This window comes from Hipposideros armiger, unplaced genomic scaffold, assembly GCF_001890085.2.
Source record: "Hipposideros armiger isolate ML-2016 unplaced genomic scaffold, ASM189008v1 scaffold_110, whole genome shotgun sequence".
Classification (NCBI taxonomy): Eukaryota; Metazoa; Chordata; class Mammalia; order Chiroptera; family Hipposideridae; genus Hipposideros; species Hipposideros armiger.
The window spans coordinates 3,015,356-3,040,550 of NW_017731460.1; the positions used below are offsets into that span (position 1 = coordinate 3,015,356).

General features: G+C 49.8%; 1 protein-coding gene across 1 annotated transcript in view; it reads left to right on the plus strand.

The window, feature by feature from the left end:
* The window catches only part of CORO2B (coronin 2B), a 139,359-nt gene that overhangs the window by 59,651 nt on the left and 54,513 nt on the right, over positions 1-25,195 (plus strand). The window contains exon 2 of the mRNA XM_019647304.1: positions 13,774-13,974. Coding sequence (XP_019502849.1) covers positions 13,774-13,974 — 201 coding nt within the window. The remainder of the gene's footprint in view (positions 1-13,773; positions 13,975-25,195) is intronic.

The window sequence follows — 25,195 nt, forward strand, 5'->3', positions numbered from 1 at the left end:
ACTAGACTGAAGAACAAAAGGACAGCAACTTGTCTGTTCCCCTTCCCCCAATTCCCCAGCACTGTTCCCATCCCCCAATTCCCAATAAAAATATTTTAAAAGTAATAATAATAAATAAATAAATAAATGGCTGGGGCTTATGTGACCTCAGGTGTCAGGGAAAGGGACCTCTGGCTTTGTGCTGGTCCTTAGACACATCCTGGCTGACATCCACTGAGGTGTGGCTGGCCCGTCCCATCCCAGGGTATTCTTTGGGCATCTGCCACTGAAATCTCCAGCTGAAAAACTCACGGTCCATTTTTTTCTTGCCCCTGCTGACAGAGTCTATCCCCAGCTGGGTCTTTGTCTTACTAGCCTTTTTGCCCAAGGCCTAGACAGTCCTCCCTACAACCTCTCATGCAGTTGGCTTGCCTTTCACCATAGCGACCTCTTGGTGGCCTGTGGCTCTTAGATCTTCTATGTCCTTTCTCCGGTGTGAGCAAGGATGGCTGGGTTCGGTCCACCAGCAAAGAGCTGAAGGAGGCTCAAGAGCATGTGCCTGGCCCCCTCTGTCTGGCCATTTCCCTTGGGCGTCTTAATTCTGTAAAGCCGTCTCTTATTTGGTCCAGGGCCACCCTGAAGAGTGGTCTGTCTCCTTCTAAAATCCCAACCAAGAAGTTGGAGAGAAACCCCACTACCCCCTGCCATCAGCACTGCCCTCAACCTACCAAGCACATTTCCCCCTAAGATTTGAGCCAAAAGTATGGAAAATCAGGACACACATCTGAGCATACACTTCACCTTCTGCTTTCCTTGTTATTCTCACTCTTGCCACCCTCGAGGAATAGGCTGTCCCCTTCCTCTGGTGTTGGACCAGGACCTCTCTGCAGCCCCATCAGCCAAGTGAGACTCCTCATTTGCTAATAGGGGCATTTCCCTGGCTCAACCTTTTGCCTCAACTATCAAACAACCTTTTAGAAACAAATTGTTTAAGCTTACCTTACCAAGAGACCAGAGGGCCACGAAAGAGGGTGTGAGTAGAGATTGCAGTGTAAAGAGAAATGGGTTGAGAACCAGAAGTCTTGGGTTGAATTCCACCAGCCCTTATTGAGCATTTACTGTATGCCTGGTCTTGTACTCTGCAGTATAGGAAGGCAAAATAAATCCCTTGAGGGACGGGTTAGGCCCAGCTCCTTGAGTGACTTCTTGTATGACAGGGAGACTGTCAAGGGCAAATGAGATCACCTAAAATCCTTTTTAATTGATTAATATAATTGATTAATTAATCAAATTGATTTATATAATAATTTTTTAAAAAAATTTTATTGGGTAACAGTGTGTTTTTCCAGGACTTATCAGCTCCAAAAGTCAAGTCATTGTCCTTCAATCTAGTTGGGGTGGGAGCGGGGAGGCACAGCTCACTGGCCTATGTGGAAATCGAACTGGCAACCTTGTTCAGAGCACACGCTCTAACCAATTGAGCCACCTGGCCGCCCCATTAATTTTTGTATAGTAATTCACAAAGCACTTTCACACACATTATTTCACTGGAGCCTCACAATTATCCTAGGAAAAAAGGTATGAATTATATCCATTGTACAGATGGAGAAACTGAGACTCAGAGTCGTAAAGGGACTTAGGAAAGGTCACAGAGCTAGGGCTTCAGAGGGCACAATGCTCCTTGTACTGTATGTAGCTCAGGGACTGAAGTGGCTTCAGCATCACCTGGTAACTTGTTAGAAATGCACATTCTCAGGCCCCACCCCAGAATTCCTGAATCAGAAACTTGGGGTGGGGCTCAGCATTCTGTGTTTTAACAAGCTCCCCGGGTGATTCTAATGCATGCTACAATTTGAGAGGCACTGAAGAGAGCAATGATTCTCAACTTGAACATATCTGCAAATCACTGGAGATCTTGTTAAACTGTGGGTTTTGCTTCCATCTGGGGTGGGGCCCAGGATTCTGCATTCCTAACCTGCTCCTGGATGATGCCAGTGCTGTTGGTCCACAGACAGTACACCGGGGAGCTTGGTGGAAATGCAGATTTCCCGGCCCATTCCCATGTGACCCTGGAGGTCTGAAGTCGGCCCAGGAACCTGAATTTCCACAAACACACCAAAAGACTCTGAGACGGGTAGCCTGAGGCTCACACTTGGAGGATCCCTTCTCTGGGTTCAAGCTTGCAGACATCCACCCCAGCCTCATATTCTCCTCCACTCCCCACCTCCACTGGCCCTGAACCATCCATCTGATCTCCTGCCAAGCCATGGGTGAAAGGGTGCGAGTGGAAGGCCATCCCTGCGTAAGCGGGGCCTTCAGTTCCTCAAAATAGGTCAGGAGTCTGGCAAGACCAGGCTCAGTGGCTGCAAATAGAAACCATCTGTTGGGCCTGTGCTCTGGGCTCCACCACCCCTCCCTTGCTGGGTAGAGGAATACAGAACTCAGAACTGGGGTGAAGGGTGGGCGCTTCCCTGGGCAGGGCCTGCCTGCCCCAGACACTCCCATCGGGCCTATCTCCTGAGAGGGGTGGCAGCATCACTTCCTACCCATCCATCTCACCACCCCCACCCCCACCCCCACTTCCAGATAGGAGGCTTATAGCGTGGATTGGTCATCCAAGGTGACCTCATTGTGTGAACTTGGACAAGTCATTTCCCCGTTCTGGGCCTCAGTCTGTAAAATGAGAGGCTGGATTTTAGTGGATCCAAGGGCCCTTTTCTGCCCTGGCAGGCTATGGTTCCGTGAAAGACTTTTTTGTGCCAGGACCACATGTAGGAAAAGTTGGGCCCACAGGGAGGCAGACATTCCCTTCCCCGGCTTTCCGCCCAGGTCGGATCTGACAAGTTGGGAACTGGTCCTATAGATCCTGTAAGAGAGCGGACAAGGTTGGTGACCTGGGAGCACCAAGGGGGCTTTTGGAGGCTTTTGAGGGGAAATGACAGTCTGTCTTCCTTATCCCTGTGCTCTTATTCCTTCACTCATTCATATATTTAGTAAGCATTATCAATACTGTAGTAAGCCTGATGGGAAACCCTGGAAAAATAAGAAGAATGAACCATAGTCCCGCCCCCAACGACATCCAGTGTGGTCGGGCCGTAAACACGTGAAGCACAGACCCTGCTATCAGAGCTGGGTTCCGAACCCAGTTCTTCCACTTAAGTGAACTTGGACACGCCCAGTTGCATCTGTAAATGGGGACGATAGTTTTATCTATTCCTTGGGGTTATTATAAGGATTACGGGATGTAACGAATGTAAAATGCTTGGCTGATAGTAAGCACTTAATACATGTTGGCTATTGCTAGTAGCATGCTAAGCCAGGAAAGGGGGTAGATGAGACGATGAGACAGGATAGAATCTGAGGGCTTCAGGAAAGATTTCCCAGCTCAGGGGCCATTGTAGGGGAAGTGGGAAGCTCCCCTGAAGAGCTTGGAGCAGAGGAGGCTGGCAGCTTTCCCCTCACGTGTCTGGTCCTGCTCAGCAGAACAAGAAGGCTATGGGGATTCAGGGCGGAAGCTGCTCCAGGAATAGACTTCGTGCCTGGCTGGACTTGCGTTGGGTGATGGACAGAGTGCAGCATCCATGGGTGCTGGATCTGCATCTTCCCGTCTGCAGACTGTTGAGAAGGCGCCATGCCAACATGTTCATTCTCACTTGACTTTGAGCTGCTCCCTGAGAGCATGCAGGAGGCAGGACAGAGCTGGGTAGAGGGCAGGAATCGCCATTTCATAGTTGAGAAAACTAGGGGGCTTGCCCAAGGGGCTCTGTGAGCTGGCAGGGTAGCTGGCCCAGAACCCAGGCATTCCACGTGGGCTCAGGGTGGTGAGAAAATCATTGTGGGTGACCCCAGATCATGACCTTCTGTGGTCCCTGTGCAGCCAGGAACTCCCAGGTTGTGGGGGTTCAGCCTGATTCTTTTCTTCTGGGATGTGACTTTTGGGGCTAATTGATATTCCCCCAGTGCTGCCCAATAGGATTTTTTGCAGTAATGGAAATGATCTGTAATATGTGTTGTTCATTATGGTTCATTATAGCCCCATGTGGCTAGTGAGCACTCGAAAAGTGGCTCGTCTGAGAAACTGAATTTTGTATGATTTAATTTTAATTAATCCGAATGTAAACAGTCACTTTGACTAGAGGCTACCGTATGGAACTCTGCAGCTTTGGCTCACTCTTTGGCACATAAGCTAGAGCAGATATTCTCAACACTGGTGTCCACAGATACGTGCCTTCATAACTTGCTCCTCAGACGATTCCGCTGCATAGCCTGGTGAGGGAACCACCAGACCAGGGCTCTGGCTATACTGAGGGGAGTGGTAAAAACCACACCGTTCATGTAGCCTCACATTTCCATCTGTCTGTCTGTCTTGGTGGCTTCTACCTCTTTTTCTGCCATCTTATTTCCATTGCAGTTCAACTCCAGCCCAACTGCACATTCAGTGATGCCACACTGGTACCTTGAAATCAGCCGTGGTGGGAGTATTTCCACCCTGGAAATTGGCAGACATTATAAACCGGGGCTCCCCCCTCCCTCAGAGAGCTGGTTGTTAACCATCTGTCAGCACACTGCTGCCCTAGACGCACTGACAGGTACATCCTTCAAGTGTTTACCATGCGCCAGATACTGTTTTAGGCATTGCTGACACTGCAGTGAACAGGAGAGACAAATCCCTGCCCTCCTGGAGCTGATAGGCTAGTGAGGGGAAGGTACAAACCAGATAAGCTAAGTGTATGGTGTGGTTGATAATGACATGTGCTTGGGGAAGGTCTCCGTGAGAGGTCACTTTTGAAGAAAAGACCTAAAGGAAGTGAGAAGGGGGAACAGCATCCTAACAAAGTCATGTCACAGATAAAGGGAACTGAGTCTCAGAGAGGCTCGGTGACTCGTCTAGATCAGCCTGAGTGAAGCGGAGCCAGGATTGGAATGTAGGTCACCTGGCTGCAGAGCCCTTCTTCCTAACCACCGCTGGGCTGCTGAGTGGGGAGCTCCGGCCTGGTGGTGGACCGTGGGCAATGAGTCAGCCTCCTCCGTCCTGTACCCCTGCTGCAATTGGCTGTGCTGTAGCGGACTCAGAATTCAGAGGCAGATCCTCAAGGAAATCCCGGGTCTCTGGGGGCCCAAACCCAGTGGATTCAGCAATCAGAGAGCATCTAAGAGAGAAGATGTGTGGTGTAGTCCAGCTTCTTCATGCTGGAAATTTCTTGAATGGCTACAACATCTTCTTAGAAGTCCTGGAAACCAGTGAGAACCCAGGGTGCTGGGCTAGACCATGAAATGGCAGAGCGGGATGGTGGGCCACCTGGCCCAAACACCTCGTGTGGGAGAAGAAGGACCTGCCTGAGGGCCCTCAATGAGTGAGTGGCTGAGCTGGCCAGAACACAGATTTCTGGCATCTTTCCTCACACCATCAGTTCTCAAACTGGGTTCTACATGGGCCCAGGGTTCTGCAGTGCAGCCCCTGGACCATAGCGTGAAGGTGCTCCCAGCTTCCTTCTTGACTTTAATGCAGACAACTCTGACTTTGCCTTGTTTTACATTTTGGAGTTCTGAGTAATAGTTTGCTTGGAGAAAGTGTTCTCCTGCAAAAAGGAAAAGATCATAGCCATTCATTTTACAGAGGAGAAAACTGAAGGGTAGAGTCCATCAGTAATCACTGCTGAGCCTGGCGAGCTTCTCCGGACCCTGAGCCGATTCATTTCTGCTCCTTGGTTTGGGAACATTCATGGCGTCCCTCCTGTGTGCCCAGTTCTAGGCTCGGGAAAGCAGAGCTGGCTTTGAGATGGAGGAGGGTCAGGTGACCAGCTATCGCTCACAGACCGCGAACGTTATGGGCGCATACACAGACGTATTGATAATAGTAGCTGACATTTATTAGAGTGGCGCACCATTTACAAAGCCCCTGTCCTCTGTGTTCTCATGTCTTCATCCTTATAAGGATTCTAGGATGTAAGTGTGGTTGAGACCCACATTTCATGGAAGAAGACGCTGAGTCTAGACAAGCCAGACAGCTAGTGACTCCAGTAAGGCTGAAAACGCCAGCCTTTCTCTGGCAACACAAGAACAAGGAGTGGCTGCCACACAGGTCCTGGTGGGCTGCCCCCTGGGAACGAGTGCCCAGCAGCCACCAGGGCACATCCCAGAGGTCTCCTGGGCTTCCCCAGCTGACAGCTCTCCAAGGATGTAGTTATGAGCTCCCCTTACCTGAGCCAGAGACAAGAGAAAAACTGCCCTCATCGATGTTTGTGTTCCGGCTGAAGGATTGGATTTTAGTCATCATCGTCTAGAAAAATACATCCGCTGGCCACAATAAATCATTTTCAGCATCACAGGAAAGGATACAATTTGCTTCCATGTGGTGTGTACATAGTGATTATCTCAGAGGAGAAAAAAAGCCAGCCTCCATTTCTTAAGAGGCTATAAGGGCCATTCAGCAGTGAAATGAATACTTCTTCCTTCCGGGCCCTCCCCCTCTCAGAGGGAAACCAGGATGGCCCTGGGCCCAGGGAGAGGCCGCCAGGGAGCTGGCCTAGCTGCTGCTCACATCTGGAGGCGAGAGCCTCTCCCTCTCTCCTCCTGACCCTCAGCCCCGCCCACTCCTCCTCCTGGCAGAGCCGGTAAACACTTAATTGAGGTCAAGCCTCTTCCTTACAGGAGAGAGGGAGAGGGTAGAACCCATGTTTGGCAAGCACCACCCTGTGCCAGACACCTTGCCAGGCCCTTTGCATTTGGTCACTTCATTGCATCCAGTAAGCTGGGTGACATCATTCCCATTTTGATAAAGAAACTGATGCTAAGAGAGTTTGAGTAACTAGTTTAAAGTCACACAGTTAACAAATGGTAGAGCCAAGACAGAAACCTTTGGATTCTTTCTGACTCTCAAAACCCCACCTGCTGTATAGTTTCTGCATACTTTTGTGTATTTTGTGTATATTTGGGGCAACGTGGGGGGTTGATGGGTTTGGGTGGGGAGGCTGAAGGAGGAGAACAGTAGACTAAGAGTCAGAAGTTCTTGGCTGAAGTCTTGGCTCTGCCACTTTCATAGCGTGTGACTTTGGGCTAGTCTTTTAACCCCTCTGAGCCTCAGATAAGTCACGTATATACTTTATGTTTTCAGTGGGATTAGAGTATATGCCCAGCTCTGTCCACTGGACAGCTGGGAGCGGTGGTGAATGAGGTGGTGTCTAGAGAGGATCATGGCTGGGGCTGTGGGTGGTTTTTGAGGCAGTTTTATAGGCACTGGTCCCCTTGCTGATACTGTGCTGTCAGCAGCAAAGGACTCACTAAGCCCCAGCCTGAGAGCTATACTGAGTTCAGAGGCCTTGGTGTCCTGGTGACAAGGAGCCAAGAGGAGATGGGGCTGCATGACCAGATGGACAAACACTACAGAGGAAGGACTTGGACCCAGAAATGCTAATGGGTGGAGAGTAATGACTAGACCCTCTTAGGGCATCAGCCTGAAAACAAAACTCAAAACCTCAGCAAGCTGAAGTCACAGACCTGGAGTGAGGTTCTGAGGGAGACGACACCTCATAGCATCCAAGGAACCGGGCACTTGTGCCTGACCTTGGCTCTTGCCCTCCCACCATAGTGAATGATTATTCAGCCAGAGTCACTAGGAGGCTCCTGCCAGACAGGAGTCCTGGACCAGGCCTGGGGTGGGGTGCAGCTGTGCAGGGGCCAGGAGGAGATGGGGGATCAGATAACTTACAATCCAGTAACAGGAGCGAGAAGGCGTACGGACCTACAGCTTAAAAGAAGTGGCCAAGAATTAATCAGCTCTGAGGGGTGCCCCAGCGGGAGATGGCAATTGCCATGACCGCCATTGTCATTCAGAGTCACAGCAACCCAGCGAGGGAGGCATTACATCCCTTTTTACCCAGGAGGAGGGTCCCTGGCCAGGGTGGCAGAGCCAGAGCTCCTGCTGGGCACTCTGACTCCAGCTCTCCTCTCTGTCACAACACAGTGTCTTTCATAGAGTGGGGGCGTGAGTGCTGTCATCTCTGGGAGGGGAGTTCCATCCTTTGTTCCACGTTGCCCTTGACTAGAGATCATCTACCTGAATCTTGATCCCCTCCAGGGACAGGAAGCTCATTACCTATCAAGGCAGCTTCCTTTTCCATCTCAGGCATCTAACCATTAAGAAAGTCTTTTTTTTGTGGGGGCGCTCAAATGTATCTCAATCTGGTCCCGAAAGATTTAGAGCATGTGTTCCGCCCTCACTAGGACTAGCTGGGGGAATCCACCAGGATCTGGGCTGCGTTTGGGGGCAAGGGGCGAAGGGCAAAGGGCCAGATGTGCGCGTCACCTCTTGACCACCCCCACCAATTTCCATTTGAGGTCTAGCAGCTCCTCCAGTCTCAGCTTCAGTGTAGCCTCCTCCTTCTGGAAGAGTAGAGAAGAGTGTTTTCTGTTCCCTGCCTGCACACCCATCCATCTGACCTCACAATGAAGTCAGCCCCTTAGTAACCACCGGTGGAATGGTCGGACCTCCCAGGCCTGCAGACGCCCCTGTTTGGCCACAGCATGTGCTGGGGCCACATCTGGACTTCCGGGTCTTCCAGCTTTCTGTCCACTACCCTCCAGAACAAACCCTTGGCACTGGCCAGCAGGCCACCTCACTGCCGCCAGCCTGGCCAGGTGTATGCCCTCTCCTCCCCATCCTCGCCCCCAGCAAAGCCAATTGCTAACATTTAACCTGCATCAAATCAAGGCTTTACACCCGGCTCCTAAAGTTTCTCGGGAATACAGGAATGGCTTTGAAGATACCACAGAGCAACATGAGACAAATCGCTGGAACAGTTTATAAGACAACTGACTTGGTGTCTTAAAAAAGTCAATATTACTGAAAAAAAAATTTTTTTTAAATGATGGGAGTGTTCTAGATTTAGAGGAGGCAAAAGAGGGATCACAAACAAATAAAACCCATGGCAGCGCTGTGGCTCCCTTCCCTGATTCAAAAGCTGTAAGGCATTTTGGGGAATTTTGAATATGGGATGGCTATTAGTATCAAGGGATTATTAATTTTCTTAGATGTGATGTGCTAATGTAGGAAATTGTCCTCCTTTGTAGGAAATGCATGCTGTGCAATAATGGGGCAGGAATCATGACGTTTGCAACTTCCTTTCAAATGACTCCACAAAAGAAAACAAAAGAGAAAGAAGTACACACACACACACACACACACACACACACACACACACACAGAAGTATGGCAAAATGTTAACGATAATTCAACTAGATGGTGGGTGATTGTACCATTCTCTCAACTATTATTTTTGTATGTTGAAATATTTCATAATATAAGGGTTGGAGAAAACATACTATGGACTGCAGAGTCAGAAAGAACAGACTCAAATTACCCCTGCACTTGCTAACTGCCTGAACTTGGGCTGACTCTGTTTCCCACCCTGTACCCTCATCCTGTGGCTCCCAGCTTATGACAAGTTATGAGGCAAACCAGTGTGTGCACAGTGCCTGATGCTCTGAGTGCCCAGTGCAGGCCAATGGCCTCCATGAAGCCCGCCCTGATACCGGCTCTCCTTCCCTGACCTCTCATTCCTGTAGCACTTATTGTCTGTGTAGCCTGTTTGCTACCAAGTGTCAGTTGGATTACTGTAAACTTGTCAGGCATCGATCTCATCTCCTCCACTAGCTTGCACACTATTTGAAAGCAGGGTCTGTGTCTGGTGCTTTCCAGGGCACCTCTCTGTAGACTAGACCCGTGATATCTGATCTCAAATGGGACCTTGCACCTACGTTATCTCATTTTGGTTCTTCAAACAACCACACAAAGTCAGAAATCTGGGATCTCATTTTAGAAATGGAATGCCTGATGCTCAGAGGCAAAGTGTCTTCCCCAACGTTAGGAGGAGTCAGAACGGGGAATGGAAACGCAGGACCGCAGAGCTCTGCCATGCACATACCTGCTGTGGGTTCGCGTGGGGTGAAGCTGCAGGCTCAGTGAGGAGGAGCCGTTGATCAGCAAGGGCCCCAGCCTCCTTCCTCAGGCCCTTAAAGAGGCCCGGCACAGAGAATCTCTGGCGATCCAGCCCCAGTCTACCAGCCAGTGGGGACAGGCCAGCACTTGGCTTGCTGAGAGCAAAGCTCTTGGACACACTCTCCATTTTTTCCCAGGAAGCAGGCCTGCATCATTCTAGAGATGCTGGGAGCCCAATCCCAGGAGACGTGCTCACTGGAAGAACATGGCTGCTGAGAGGGGCAACATGAGATGTGTTCAAGAACACAAGCATGCCCACTAGGAGCTTTGGCCACAAATGCCTCTTTGCTGTATCCACACCCTGAGGAATGGAGAGCAGGGGAAATGGCAGAGAGAGGGAAGGAAGGTCAGGAAGTGGGAGAACACAGAAAGTGAAGAGGAGAGGAGAGGGGAGGGGAGGGGAGGGGAGGGGAGGGAGAAAGGAGAAGGGTGGAGGAGAAGTGAGGGAGGAAGAGGTGAAGTCAGATGGGAAAACAGACCCAGAAACAGCCAGCCGCGTGGGCGTCACCTGGGACATATGCGTGTGGTGTGGAGGGTCTGGCGAGTCTGCTGGGTCAGTTTGCCTGGATGTCTCAGGAGCTCTGTGACAACACATTTCCCAGGAGGCCCACGTTGATCCCCAGCAATGGTGATCAGCACAGGCTGGGGGCACTGAGGGCCTGAGCTCAGACCCCACCCCTCAGCCTGCAGGGCTCTGGGATGTTGGGAAAGGACAGGGTAGGAGGCGGCCCTACAGCGTCCCAGCCCTTCCTCTCCTGCCTCGTATTCTGCCCTGTTAAGTGAGCATCCAGAGAGGTGCCAGGTCTGTGCTGTGCACGTCATGGCAGCTTGGCACTGACTCCTCCGCCTGCTTGGAGATTATTAGCCTCCTTTATATAAAAACAGCTGGAGGTGGCACAGAGAGGTTAAGTGGCTTGCCCAAGGCACACAGCTAGGCAACAGCAGAGGCGGCACTTGCATCTAGATCTACGTGGCTCCCAGTCCCTCACAGCCACCCCTGAGACCCGGCAGTGAGGTCCACACTGAGGAAGTACACAGACCTGAGCCATTATAAACATGCCTTGTTCAGCCCATCCCAGTCCTGGCCGTGGGCTGTGCTGGGGCGGAGAAGGAACTCGTGGTCCAACTCCCCAGACTCGGGCTAGGAAGTGGCTCCCCGAGCCTTGCATTCTGGTGGAGGCTGAATTGTTCCCAGCTGTCTCCCCACCAGGCTGAGCTCCCTTCAAAGAGAGGCTGGGCCTGTCATGGGCCGGGTGTCCAGCAGGTCTCCTCAAGGCATCCAGGACCCATCTGAGCTGCCCAGGAAGAGCACAGACTAGTCTTCAGTCCTGCTCAGGCCCTGGGGTCACTGCCTGTCATCACACAGAGAGCCTGTGACAAGGTCTAGACTAGGAGCCGAGGGAAAGCTGCTGGCTGTCCAGGGATTCTGAGGGGTCTCCATGGGCTGTGGAGTCAGGTTGCATGGGACCCTGCAGGCTAAGGTTGGGCTGCGCAGAGAAGAGGGGCAAAGGCATTCCAGCAAGGAACAGGAGGTTTGAATGCGCAGGCTGACACCTCCTTTCTCTTCCATGGGAGCTGTGAAATCCAGAATGTTCTACCTGGAAGAGATAGAGCGATTTCTAGCACTTCCATAACAGATTGATTTTTTTGCCAGGTCTATATACCACCCATACTATATATTTTTTTAATTGATTCATTATTTTTTAACTTAACCTTATTAGCAATACTATCTGTCAAAGCATGGATTTGACATGCAAGTTATATTTTTTCTAGTGCAAATTAAAATAAACACGTAACTACAAAACTAAAAACCTCACCTCTGTACCATGTAAAAGAGCTGAGTGACAGACCACCTGGGACTCCACCCTGGGAATGGCTGATACAATCCTGAACGGGAGTCAGATGCCCAGAGAGTGGAAGGGGCTTGCTTGAGATCACACAGCCAGGAGTGACCAACAAGGCGCCTGTCTGGTACGCTTGTCTCTCCAGCAGGACTTTGTCCTGAACGATCTTGGGCAGAACTCAGCAGAGAGAGGAGAAGGCGGGCTGCAGTGGGGTATGGCGTGGGCAGAGGCTGGGAGGTCGGGAGGAGTAGAGTAGAGAGACTGACCCTGCAGGGTAGAGTGTGACCTGGCGGAGTGAAGAAGAGGTGAGAGGTGTGGAGAGGGTTTCCTGAAGGTGAGGAGCCTTCCCTGGATTCACCTCATTGGATCTTAGCTTCTTCAATAAAGAGTCCTTTGTGGCTGGGCTCCTGACTTTATTTAAATCAAATGCAAAGTTTTGTTTTCAGTCAAATTCCCAGAGTTGGTTTCCTGATTCTGTGACTGTGTTTCCTTTTGTTTTCCTCCCCTTGGAAACTTCATATGAAGAACCGAACCTGGCCCTTTCTGTCCTGAGATGGGGCGGGAGCCTCAAGGCACATCAGGAGGTTTGGCAGGAAGCGGAGGGGATAAATAATGGCCAAGTCAGGCCAGAACCGTGTTCATGTTGCGAAGCATTTATTGAGCTCCTGCTCTATGTCAGGCCCCAGGCTGGGTGCTTGCTTGTGGCTTATCAGATGGGTGTCTGCCAGGAGAGCACCTGATTGGGCTCCACCTGTGATGGCGTCCACTTACAGGGTTCCCATAGGAGGCGCCGTTCTACAGGGAAGCTAAAGTCCATGGCGGGCTGCCCACCCCGTCCTCACCCACCCACTTGTGCATGTCTGTGTTCTCGGCTGTGCATACATGGGACAGGCACACAGGAGCTGGTTGTTTGGCTGGTTGGTTGGTTGGTTGGTTGATTGGTTGGTTGGTTGAAGCCTGTGTCGTAGATGGTGGGCAAAGAGGGGTGGGAGGGGCGCCACTGCATTCTCTAGAACAGAGGCTCAACCTTCAGTGAGCTTCTGTCTCACTATGGGGGATGTGAGCTGGATTAAAGTGCTAATTTCTGGGCTCCATCCCCCAAATCTTGAATTCAGTAGGTCTGGACGGGACAGAGGAATCAACATTTCTAACAGATGATGTGGGAGGGAGGCTCAGAAACTTTCTCCATACCAGATGATTTTTGATACGGTTGATCCATGGGCTACACATTAAGAAGCCTTGCTCCAAAGGGTAATCTGGCATAGGAAAATGTCTCAGATTTCCAGTTAGGAGCCTGTGTTCATGACCCTACTCATTTGCTGTGTGATCTTGGATAAGTCACTTCACCTCTCTGTGCCCGGTGGTGATGATGATGATGGCATATAGGACTGAGCGATTTCTGAGGGTGCACTTGTGGCCTAGAGAGAATCAGAGGAGGGGATGATAATGGGTGGTCATTTGCCTCCCTGCACATAAAGGGGGTCATCTTCCTCCCATACCTCACCATCAGCAGTGTTCTCTCTGTGAACACCCAGCCTCCTCTGTCTGTACCTCCTGTACTGAATTGAGCAGTTTCTGGCACATAGGAGGCAGCCCATACTGGTTTTTGGGTGGATGGTCTGCTCTATCACATGGCATGTCCCTTGGAAGTGAAAGGGCCCTACATCCTTTCTGGAAGATGGGATGGGCATGTGTACCAAAGGCAGGAAACATGTGAATGCCCTCATGCCAGTCTTGGCCCCTGTAGGACTTTACTAAACAAGTAAGTCCTCTAGCACAGGGAGGGGCACACAATTCTTGGAGACTCCTTGCCCTCTCCTTGTGTCCCGAGGGCGGCACCAGGGCTGGCTCACTTCCCGCATCCCTGGGGAGCAGCTACCCACCCAGTGTCCAGCCCAGGCCCTTATGGAAGCAGTGACCAGCCTGACCCTTGTCTCTCCTGGCCCCTCACAGATGGCCTGGCGTCCGCAATACCGCAGCTCCAAGTTCCGGAACGTGTATGGGAAGGTGGCCAACCGGGAGCACTGCTTCGATGGGATCCCGATCACCAAGAACGTGCACGATAACCACTTTTGTGCTGTCAATGCCCGCTTCCTGGCCATCGTCACCGAGAGCGCGGGAGGAGGGTCCTTCCTAGTCATCCCCCTGGAGCAGGTAAGCGTTCGGCATCTCCCTAGCCCTGGCTACAGCTCCAGGGCCAAGAGAAGCCCTCCATGGTCACTGTTGGGCCAGTTGCCTCTATTTCTCTCCGCCCCCCACCACTTCTTACTTCCTCATCATGTGTCCAGGGGCTGCGCCTTCCTAAGGTTTTCCTGAGATTTGCCAGGACAAGTGTATACTGGGTTCCAGGAGACCTGAGATCTGTTACCAAAACTTCCCCAAAGGTGTGCACTTGGACAAGTCACTTCCCTCAGGGTACGTGAGGTTCCCATTAACATGAGGTATTGGAACAGCTGACCTCCAAAGCCAGGTCCAGCTCTGTGTCCTGGATGTCCTTTTGATTTGGAGCTGGAGGGGATGAAGACCGAGCCATTGGGCACATTGGACAGCTGCAAAAATGGCACACTCATTAAAAGAAACAAAAAACAAAACCTATTGCAAGCTCTCTACTGAGAGACTGGAAATCATTCACCTTCTCCCTCATCCCCCACCTTCTATCTAAAGGTTTCCCCTCCTCTGTGGCTGCCCTTGTGAATATAGCAAATTAAATCTGCAAAGCCTAGATCATGCAATTTTGAAGCTCTGCTGTTCAGGCAGAGTTCCCAGAGGCCTGTGGGAGGTCATGCGCCCCAGGAAAAGTGCTTGCTGTCAGTCCCGCTTTTTTATGGCTGAGCTCTCCCTCCCTGGCCTGACTCATCTCCACACCCACCCTCCACCAAACTGCTCAGGGGGAGGAGGAGGTGCATGGGGAAGGAAGCCCTGGTTCTTGAAATCCACCATCAGCTGGTCGTGGGGGATGGAGCTTTCCAGTCTCTCCTACCTACAGTGGCAGAGCTCAGAATTGGGAAAGACTGGGTCACATCCTCCCTTCCACCAAAGAAGGCAGCTTCAGTGACACTGAGGACAGAGCCTCAGGCACAGGTCCAAGGAGCAGTGGACTTGGTGGTAGGAAGTCTGGGTTCTAATGGGGCTCTGCCACTTGCCAGCCATTTGGCCTCAGGCACGTCACTTAACTTCTCGGCACTTTCTTTTCCTGTAGTGGTACAAGGGGGATCCTAAATCCATCTACATCCGAGATGTTGGCATTGAGTGGGATAATGGGCATGAAAACTCCTTGTGAGCCACATGACATGTTTAAGATGTTTTCGTACTTTCTTGGGAGAGCAGTCAGCTCTGCTCCTTGACTTTGCAGATGCCCTCAGTGGCTCTAACACACTGGGAAGGATTCTGAAATGTAGCTTGCCTCCTCTCCCGAACCAGAGGGGCTCAGATATCTGTCTACCTCCGGGACTAGTTCAGCTCCAGCCACAGCAAGCGTGCAGGTCCCCAACAAAGCTCTTACTGGGGTTCAAGCCCATTGCCAGCCCCCTGCCATACTCTACTTTATGGCTTGCAAAGGTCAACAGTCAATGCCTCATGTCATAACAAAAGTTAATTCCAGATGGATTAAGGACCTAAACATTAAAAGAAATGAAAAGAAAAAGAAAAGCTGTAAGTGTATTGGAGGAAAATGGAGAGCATTTTAAAAATCATGCAATGAAGAAAGGCTTTCTAAGCAACACAAGAATCCCCAAGCCATAAAGGGAATGATTAATAAATTAGAATAATTTTTTAAAAGGTGAATTTTCTGTACTACAGTGAGACATGTAAGCAAAATTAAAGGCAAGCCACATAACTGAGGGCAACAGTTACAATGTATAACAGACAAAAGATTCGTGTCCAGAATATATATGCATTCCAGAGAAATCAATAAGAAAAAGAACCTACCAGAAAATGGACTAAGGATATATGAACAAGCAATTCGCAGAAGACAAAATATATCTTTTAACCTATTCAATAGGAAAAGGTTTAAAAAGAGCAATAATCTTTGGTATTACCAAAGCTGTGAGACAACAGGCCCTCAAATACCCTCTTGGTGTATTTGGTGTGTTACATCTCACCTGGTGAGGTGTAAATGGAAGCAACTTGGGAATGTGTTAACATTTAAAGATACATGTCCACTGGCCTAGCAATTCTACTCCTAGGAGTCCATCCTAGAGAACTATTCTCAAGTAATGTTTGCAGCATTTTTTTAGCACTTGATTTTTTTTTAAAGCATCAATTTTTTTTATTATTTCCAATAGAAATAAAATTTCTCTCTCAAATTGCATAAAAGTTTCTAAGCTCTTCCTCTCAGTTTCTGTAACAATACCAAAGAGTTTTACACTATCAGTAGCACTGGCCTTGAATATGATCAGATTTTGTGAAACACTCCATGGACAGCAGGAGAGAAAGTACTCTTTACAGCGTATAAATCTCTCTCTACAGAAATATACAGTGTACCTGTACATATGCATATATTGTCAATGTACGCATAGCTTTTCAACTTTATTTTCTCACATTCTCTGATGCATTTTGTTTGATTTGATTAACAATGGACTGATCATGATGGCTCACATGGCCAGTTGGATTCTGTTGTTTTCTCTCACTTCACGAAGTTTTCACTTTACATAAGCACTTGATGATTTGTGCAGCACTTCTATCATAGGGCAAGTTATTGGGAAATTATCAATCATAAATTATTAATAGGAAACAACCTGCAGGTCCATCAGTAAGGAAATAGGTAGACAACTTAAGGGACAGCCACACAAAGGGACATCACGCAGTCATCACAACTGACGGTGTACGACAGTAGGTCTCAAGTGTTTAGCCTCAGAATCACTCGACACTCTTACCAATACGGAGCATATTCAAAATAAAAACGAAGGAATTTCAAAAATATGTATTTGTTAATTCACTTAAAATAACAATAATAAACCCATTTTATGTTCTCACCCCCCCCAAAACATATTTTTACCAAAAAAATATAGTGTCCAAAACAAAACAAAAAAAATTAATGAGATGAATGGCATTGTTTTATAGTTTTGCAAATCTCTTTTCATTCGTCTGGCTTAATGGAAGACAGCAGGATTTGCATACCTGCTTCTGCGTTCAGCCTGTTGCCACATCACACATCATGCTGCCCCTGGAAGACTCCACTGTACGCTCTGGAGAGAATGAGAATGGAAAGGCAAAGAATGTCTTCATATTATTATGAAAATAGTTTTAACCTCACAGACTCCCTGAAAGAGTCTTGGGGATCCCCAGGGGTCCCAGACCATACTTTGAGAATTATTTAATGAGAGAAAACTGTTTATGAAATATTATAAAGTGGAAAAAAAAAGGTAAAATATTTAAAATATCCCATTAAAAAGTATCTATGGATCCATCTACCTGTCTGGAAAAGACTGAGAGAATATATACCTAACGTTAAAAGCCGTTATCTTCGAATATTGGAATCCTGGGTGTGCTTTCGTTTTCTTCTTTTTCTTTAGCTATATTTTCTATAGATGAACATTTAATGTTTTGTTCTTTAGAGGGGAAAAAAACCTAATAAAAGTAGTTTGCTGACATGAACAGGGAGCCCCTGAGGTTTCAGAGGCCACATAGCCTAGAGCTGGCACGGTTCAACGCTCCTTTATGTGTGTTGCAAAGGTTTTCCCCCAGAGAGAAAAGGCGAACTTAACGGAGGTATCCATAGCGAGGACATTCGGGTGGCCGTGGAGGTGGTGGTGCTGGAGAGGGGGGGGTGGTTTGGGTGGCTGGGAGGATAAGGCAGCTCCTAGATCTGAGACGTTCATTTAGTTGGAGGCAGGACACTGGATTCTACAGAGCAGAGTCCCGCCCCCCAAAGAGGGGCTGCTGGGAAATCAACGCCAACTCCCCTCTTCCCCGGCTGCCTGGGCCAAGGCTGTTTGTCAGTCTCCTGCCCCCTGTGGTCTGGGCTGGGCCTGCTGTCAAGGGCCTAGTCGGGGCGGGGAGACAGGGCAAATACGCAGTAACAGCAGTGCCCGACTTAGAACCCCGCATTACCTCAGCAGAGAGGAGCTCTTCCGTGCTGGTCGGTTTTCTGGGAAGACGTTTATATTATTTAAGCTCCAGGTTTCCTCCCTCAGTTTGATAGAAATCTTTCTAAAAACAGTTTCCTGGGTTATTCAGTACAAACACAGAAAAGATTTTGGCTATTTCTTCGCGACTCCTAGACTCCGCTTTGAGCGTCAATTATGAGCTGCGAGCTCACGTGGCACACGTTTGTCCCTCGGGTGCATTGTCCCTGTGATGGCTCCAGGCTGTTTTCCTGAGCAACCACAAGGCTGCAGAACCTTGTCTGTTTTTGTCGTTCTTTTCTGAATTGTTTTCCATCTGCTGTCAGGTGTCCTTCCCATTCTTTTCTTGCTACTCTGAGAGGTTTGGGCCAGATGAGACCAACACTGGCCCAGGACCCCCAAATTCCTGAGCCTTCTGAGAGAGGCTCCCGAACTCTTCCAGGGAGCATGTCTCCCTTTGTTTTTCTTCCCACAAAGCCAGTTTGCCTGAGATTTCAATATTTGTGAGTAAAAACTTTTCTCCAGGATAGGAAGCCGTGTCCACAGCAACTCCAAACGATGATGATGACGCCTTGCCTTGGTACGGCACCTCCGGTCTGAGAAATTATCTTAATCCTCTCAGGGGGTACGTAGAGCCACCCCCATTTTACAGTTAGGGAAATTGATGCTGCAGAGGCAAGTATGCAGCTGGTCAGTGTAGGAGCTGGACCTGAAACCAGCTCACTTGTTTCTGAATCCATGACTCTTTCCACGGCCCACGGTGCTGGTGAACAGATAGGTTCTGGCTGGCTGCAGACCTCGAAGGAGTGGATTTGTCTTCCTCTGGGCTCTTATTCAGGCTGCTGTGGTGAAGGCCAGCGCCTATTTGTTCCCTAGTTAACATTCAGCAGCCAGCTCTGTCCTCTCTGGAGTAGAATGTTAAGCTGCAGATGGGGGAGCGATCAGCACCCTGATTGCCTGGCACAGCTGGAGGAGCCTTATGAATATTCCAGAGACCAGGCAAGGTGCCCAGGCCTGATTAACCACTTGGGCCTCCCCAGGTGCACCCCCCGCCCCCATTTCTACTGTACTCCACCAGGGCTGCCCGTTGATTCCAGGTCCAGGCCCAAGAAGGCCAAAGCTGGAAGCAGTGCATGTCTAAGCTTTAACCAATTACCTGGTACCCCAACTGGCACCTGGTAGGAAGGACTGAAGCCTGGCGTGGACATCAGGAATCTGGGTCCCCCCATAACCTGGAGGGTCTCAGCCCTCGCTGCACTCTAGAATCACCTAGGGAGCTTTTGACGGTCTAACACACCTGCTGTTTTTGAATCTCACCTCAAGTCCCATGATGAAAGTATAGTTATTTCCCCATTTTGAAGATGAAGAAACAGGTTCAGAGAACTCAAGTGACTCCTTCAAGTCTGCACAGCACACAAATGGCAGAAATTTAAACCCAGGGCTCTCCCAGCCACATGCCTGCCCACTTTACAGAGGGTTAGGGAGAGGCATGTCTATAGATGTGTCTTGTGTTATTATTACTGTCATTTGAATGTCTCCAAGGACTTCCTTGGACATTACTTCAACCAGTACTACATAAGCTGTTCTGATGAGCCAACGCCACACATGTCCATCTCTTCTGGAAGCCAGGAGAACAAGCATTTCCTAGGCTATGGGGAAACTTTTTCTCTTAAAGACTGAAGCAACAATTTCGGACGGCAAGGCGAGGCGAAGAGAGGTGTCCTGGAGCAGGGGACCAAACAAGATAGCATCATCCCTTCAGTCCTGGGGCATGGACTGGGCACCCAGGCCTGTGCCAGGCACTGGGGACCCAAGTAGCATCAGGCCTGGCCTCTGAAAGGCCCAGAGCACATCCCATTGGTGGAACAGGCCGATGGGAGTTCCCTGAGAGGGTCCTGCCCATGTCTCGCTCAAGGAATCAACTCCATGGTTCATGGAGGGAGCTATTGAACATGTCCATCTGAACTGCCCCTGCCAGCAGTTCAAAATGACTGGCACTATTTATTGCATTCTGCAGAAACTTGAATCCCTGATTAATTTATGTTCAGATGTAGCTGCATATAATGAAAATAACCCGATTTGAGGTTGGGGGTGTTAGGCTTAGTCTCCAGGTGGGAGTCACTCCTACCTCCTTGTGCAAACTCCCCAGTGCCCGGTGGCAGAGCATCTCCCCCTTGGTCCATGGGCTGGAGAGCTGCATTGCTCTCCCCCAACCCAATCAGTGTGGCTTCCTCTTGCCTCCTCTTCTGTCTCTGTTGTTCAAGGGTGGGAGGCCTGACCAGGGCTAGGCAGTAGCTCCCAATCTCCCTGGCTCTGCAGGTGCGGGTGGTGGAGGTGGGCTCGGGAAGGAATGGTAGCAAAAATCCCACAGGCATCTGACTGGAGAAAGCAGAGCCTTGGAGCAGGAAAGTTGCACAGGACAGGGGCTAAGAGATTAGGCTCTCAAAGCAAACAGAATATGTCCTCACCAATGTGCTGGTAGGTACTGTGAAGAATATAAGAATGGCTTCTTCTCATTCCTCAAGGCCCACCTCAAATGAGGCCAGCTTCATGAAGCTTTCCCTATCGCAGTACCTATCCGCAGGCATGTTGTGTCTATACTTGCTAGAATACTTATATGCTTCCTTATTTTCTTAGGTGGTTAGTCCATCCATCCATTTATCCATTTATCCATCCTTCCATCCACCCACCCACCCTGCCATCCATCCATGCATCCATTCATCTACCCATCTTCCCATCAGCCCATCCATCCATCCATCTATCCAACCATTTATCCAACAAATGTTTATTGAGCACCTACTATGTCCTAGTCACAGTTCCAGAACCAGGGTTGCAGCAATAAACAAGACTAAGTCCCTGTCCACATGGAGTTTGCAGTCCAGTTAGCTGCCTCGATCGTACTAAGAGCCCCAGAGGGTGGGGAACATGTCTGATTTGTACAGGGCCTGCACACAATAGGTGCTCAGCAAGGAGGCCTTGGGCTGACCTGAGGCCAAGTCTTCTGTGCCCCATATCCCCAGCTGGGGTTTTCCCTTCAAGGGTCCCAGGATCCCCTCCCCTCTAGGCCCCAGGGACAATGTGGGACCCTGCAGGGGCTCCCCAGACTGAAGGGGGGCTGCATCCTCCCCTTCAAGCCCTTGAAACAGTATTGCACAACCCAGCTGCTCTCACTCTGGAATAGAACCCGGTAGTTGGCAGACCAGTTAGGTCTATGACTCACAGAATATTTGAGGCCTAATATTAAAAGAAGTGGGGGAAAGTGCCTAGCTCAGTGCTGAAGACTGTAATAAAATCCGACCTTTTTGCTCACCCAAAGCCTATGCTTCCATTCCAGGTTTCTGTAGCTGTCCCTCTCTATCGCTCCCCACAATCAGCATTGAACTCCTCAGTCCTTCTGTCTCCCATAAAGAAAGCCCCAAATCTCCATCACTGCTCCCCTCTGTGGAGAGCGCTCCCTTTCTCCCCGGGGAATTCAGAAAGCCTTTTCCAAATCCATTTTTTCCATCTTTCCTCAATCATTCTTTGTTCTTCAAGCTGCGTTCTGCTTGCTGCAATTTGCATCTCAAAGCGTGTGACAGCCTGAATGTACAGTAAGTGACTTTGGGGAAGGGGGAGGGAGGCACGCTGAGAGAGAAGTCGCAACTTCTTTCCATTTGTCTGGGGCTTGAGATTGACAGCATGGCTTTGTGTTTTTCCCTTTTTTGGAAGAATTACTACCTATTTTTAAGAAAAGTCAAGGCAAGCCCTTTAGCAGAAGTGAAAATGTGGCCCCTTTATTTCGCAGTTATGAGATGGGGCGTTCTTTGGATTGGAGGTACAGGGAGGGGTCCAGGGATACAGCCTGGCTGGCGGATATGCTGGGAGGTCAAAGAATCCTTCCCTCTGCCTCGGGCCAGGGCCTCCACTAGGTGCTCCTTAGCTTCATTACTCTGATTCTGAACAGAGCCAGGGAGGATGGAAAGGATAGGGCTGGTTCACTAGGACTCTGAATTCAGGCTGTGGGCCCTAACTCTGTGCAGGGCATCTGCTGGACCCAAACCAGTTTGGCAGTTAGCTTGATCTGCCTCCCATTCCCTTCTAAGGCCGGGAGCTTCCCACACCTTTAGAAATCATAGTTCCATTCCTTAGCTGTGAACCCCTGGGCAGGTAACCTCTCTGTGCCTCACTTTCTCTGTTTGTGAAATAACAGTGGTACTTGTGGCTCAGGTGCAGTGATGATTAAAGGTGCTGGGTAAAGCACTTAGTGTGTGCTCAGTCCATCGGAACTATGTGATGCCAAGGGCTTTCCCCATCCCCTGCCCTTCCTCGTCCACCCGGGCCCAGAAATAGCCCGTGGGCTCTCTCCAGCCTGCACCCAAGCAGGGTGGAGGCTGGTCTTTGGCCTTCTTGCTACTGCCTACATTGTTTGGGATAGTCCCCAAGCTTCCAAGCAGTGAGTCCCACCTGCCTAGAGCGGAAGACACCCACAGCCCAGTCCTTTGTGCCCAAAAGGGACTGGAAATGTTGGTCAGAGGGACATGATGCATGGGACTGTACCAGGCTGAGTGCCTGGAGGGAGGGAATTTGGAGAAGGGGACACTGGACCCGTTTTAGTGCCAGAACATGCACCTCTGAAGTCAGCCTGCCTGCTAATCCAGAGTCCACCTGTCTGCCAGGGGTGAATGAGAAAAGGCATGGAAAGGGTTATCGTTAGTCTGGTATACAGCTAGTGCTCACTAACCCCAGCTATACTGCTTCTATTATTATAACTATTAGACCAAGCTCCAGGTTAGTGAGGGGGAAAGAGTGCTGGAAATTGGGGGCAGGGGCTCCCTGGGGGCTCTCTGGACTCTAGCTGGCTCAGATCCAAGGCACAGACCCCTTGGGTGGGCATGAGTTTGAGATTCTGTGCTCTGAGCTGGCCTGAAGCCGCACCATCCCCACAGCCCATGCCCACCTCCCCAGTGCCCCAGTTCCAGTCTCACACTGATGACACAGTGCCAGCGTCAGGAGACTCCGGCAATCATATATTCTCATGCTGTACCCAGGAGAAACCCCGGCCCCAAAGAGAAGTGTTTATCAAGGTTGCACAGCATGCCTGGACGCCCTGTGTGCCCTTTTCCAGGAATCCTTGCACTTGGCCACTTTTCAGAGTTCAAAATCCGACCTACTAAGGTGTTGGTGATGACAGTGAATTCCCTTTACCATGGGATTTGCATGTGGTTAAGGTTAGGATGAGATTTTGGAGGCCAAACTCTTGAGACCCAAAGGAATGTGTGGCTAACGGTGGAATTCCAGACTGCAGGGAGATGTGTTCCCACGGGGCAGCCTATGTGTCCCCACGCCCTCAAGAGGGACTTGTCTATTCTCAGGCCTGAGGCCATAGCTTCGGAAGTTCCCGCCTCCAGTGCCCATAGACTCCTAACACTTCAGGGAGCAAAAGTGATATAGGGTGCGTGGGGGTGTGGGGAGTGGAACTCAGGCAACGAGCTGGAAACATAGCATCTCCCCGGGGTCAATGGGGCCCCGAGGCCTTGGCCAAGACCCCTACTAATTCGCTCTTCCCATGGCAGCTTCCAGAACAATGAGTGTGTGTTTGCCTTGCCTGAGAAACTCCAGGCCTGATTTAATCCTGAGGGCAGTTTCTTTTTCAGGATGGCTTTCCATGTCCCTGACCTCACCCCCATCCCAAAGCTCTTAAGGGGCCAGGTCACCTTGATGGGGGAGGTGGGTAGGTCACAGCACTCACAGCCTCTTAAAACAAGAGAGGGCTCTTTGGCATCAGCATGGCATAGTGCTAGCCTGTCCTCCCCCCTTTCCATTCCACTCAGACAAGACCTTGATTTTAGTTGCTAAGCAACCTATGCCTAAGTCTCCAAGTGGGTTGTCCCTCAGATGAACACAGGAGGGGGAAGGTAGGGGTGGCACTGCTTAGAACACTGTATTTTATCAATGAAGACACTGAGGCTCAGAGAGGGCGAGGCACCTGGTCAAGGTTGCACAGCTAGTTTGTTTCCCGTGTGTGTCAGACAATCAGTTGGAGTCACAAACCCTTCAGAAGCCCATTCCCCCCAGCCTACCCTCACCAAGAGAAGCACCCAACCAGCAGCAACATCTTAGGGACTTTGCAGGAGAGGCTTCCATCTACCCAGACAGGGAGGCAGGATGCCCGGTGATGCGGCACATAGCCTCTGGCGTCAGTCAACCTGGATTCAAATCCTAGCTTCACCACTTAATAGCCATGTACTTCGGGAAAATTATCTAACTGTTCTGCGCCTCAGTTTCCTAAGCAGCAAGATGGGAGGAATGCTAGTCCCAATCCCAAAACCATTCTGGGGTTTGGTAAGGTGTTCAATAAAGCCTGGGAGGGTGCCTGGCAGAGGACATGCACATGGGCTCCCCAAATAAGGCACCAGTGTCCCCTACCTACCCCTGACCCACCCGTTACTCCTCTATTGTCAGTCTTATCAGTCTTGTGAGGTTACAGATACAGTACAAAACTTTTCAAACTTTAGTTTTTCACACTGGAACATTTTGTCCAAATAAAACAGATTCTTAACTTTGGCCCCTTTGGCTGTCTGGAAAAGTCCATGGACTCCTTCCCAGAAAAAAAGTTTTTTAAGTACATAAAATAAAATAAATCGGATTATAAAGGAAACCAATTATACTGAAATATAGTTATCAAAATGTATACCAGAATTGTGATATAGCAGTGTATGTGCTTTTATATTAATGCATTAAATAACACAATCAAGTACTGTACTTTCAAAAGTGATGAGCGTAAACAATTTCTGAGAGAGCGGTAACAGGGTAAAGTGATCTGAAAATATCTGTGTTGTCTATTGATGAAGAAGTTAGGAGTTCAGCATTCCTACTGGGGTTTATTGCCTACGCTGATAAACAAAAGAAAAATTGCATTTCAGTTAGAGGCTAGTAAAAATATAAATGCAGTTTCTCTGTTATCGCAGTTCACAGACCTCTTAAAGGGTCCGTGGGCCCAGGTTAAAGACAGACCTCTGAAATAAAACCGCAGAAAGGCTATCATTGTATGAAATCAGGGCAGACAGACCTGCCCTGGCCGCATCCCTGCGGGGTGCCCCCGAATCCTAAACTTCGCTGGCCGTGAGGAAGCCTGGCTTCTCTGCCTGGTCCTTTGTGACCTTAGGCAGGTTCCTTGGCCTCTCTGGGCCAGGTTTCCCATCTGCAGGAGGAGATGTTGGACCCAGTTTCCTCTGAGGTCCTGTCCAGCTCTGATGTGCTGAGTGTCTGTGTTTCACCTCCACTGGAGACAAAGGCCTCAGAAACATGGGTCTGCAGGAGCCCTGGACCAG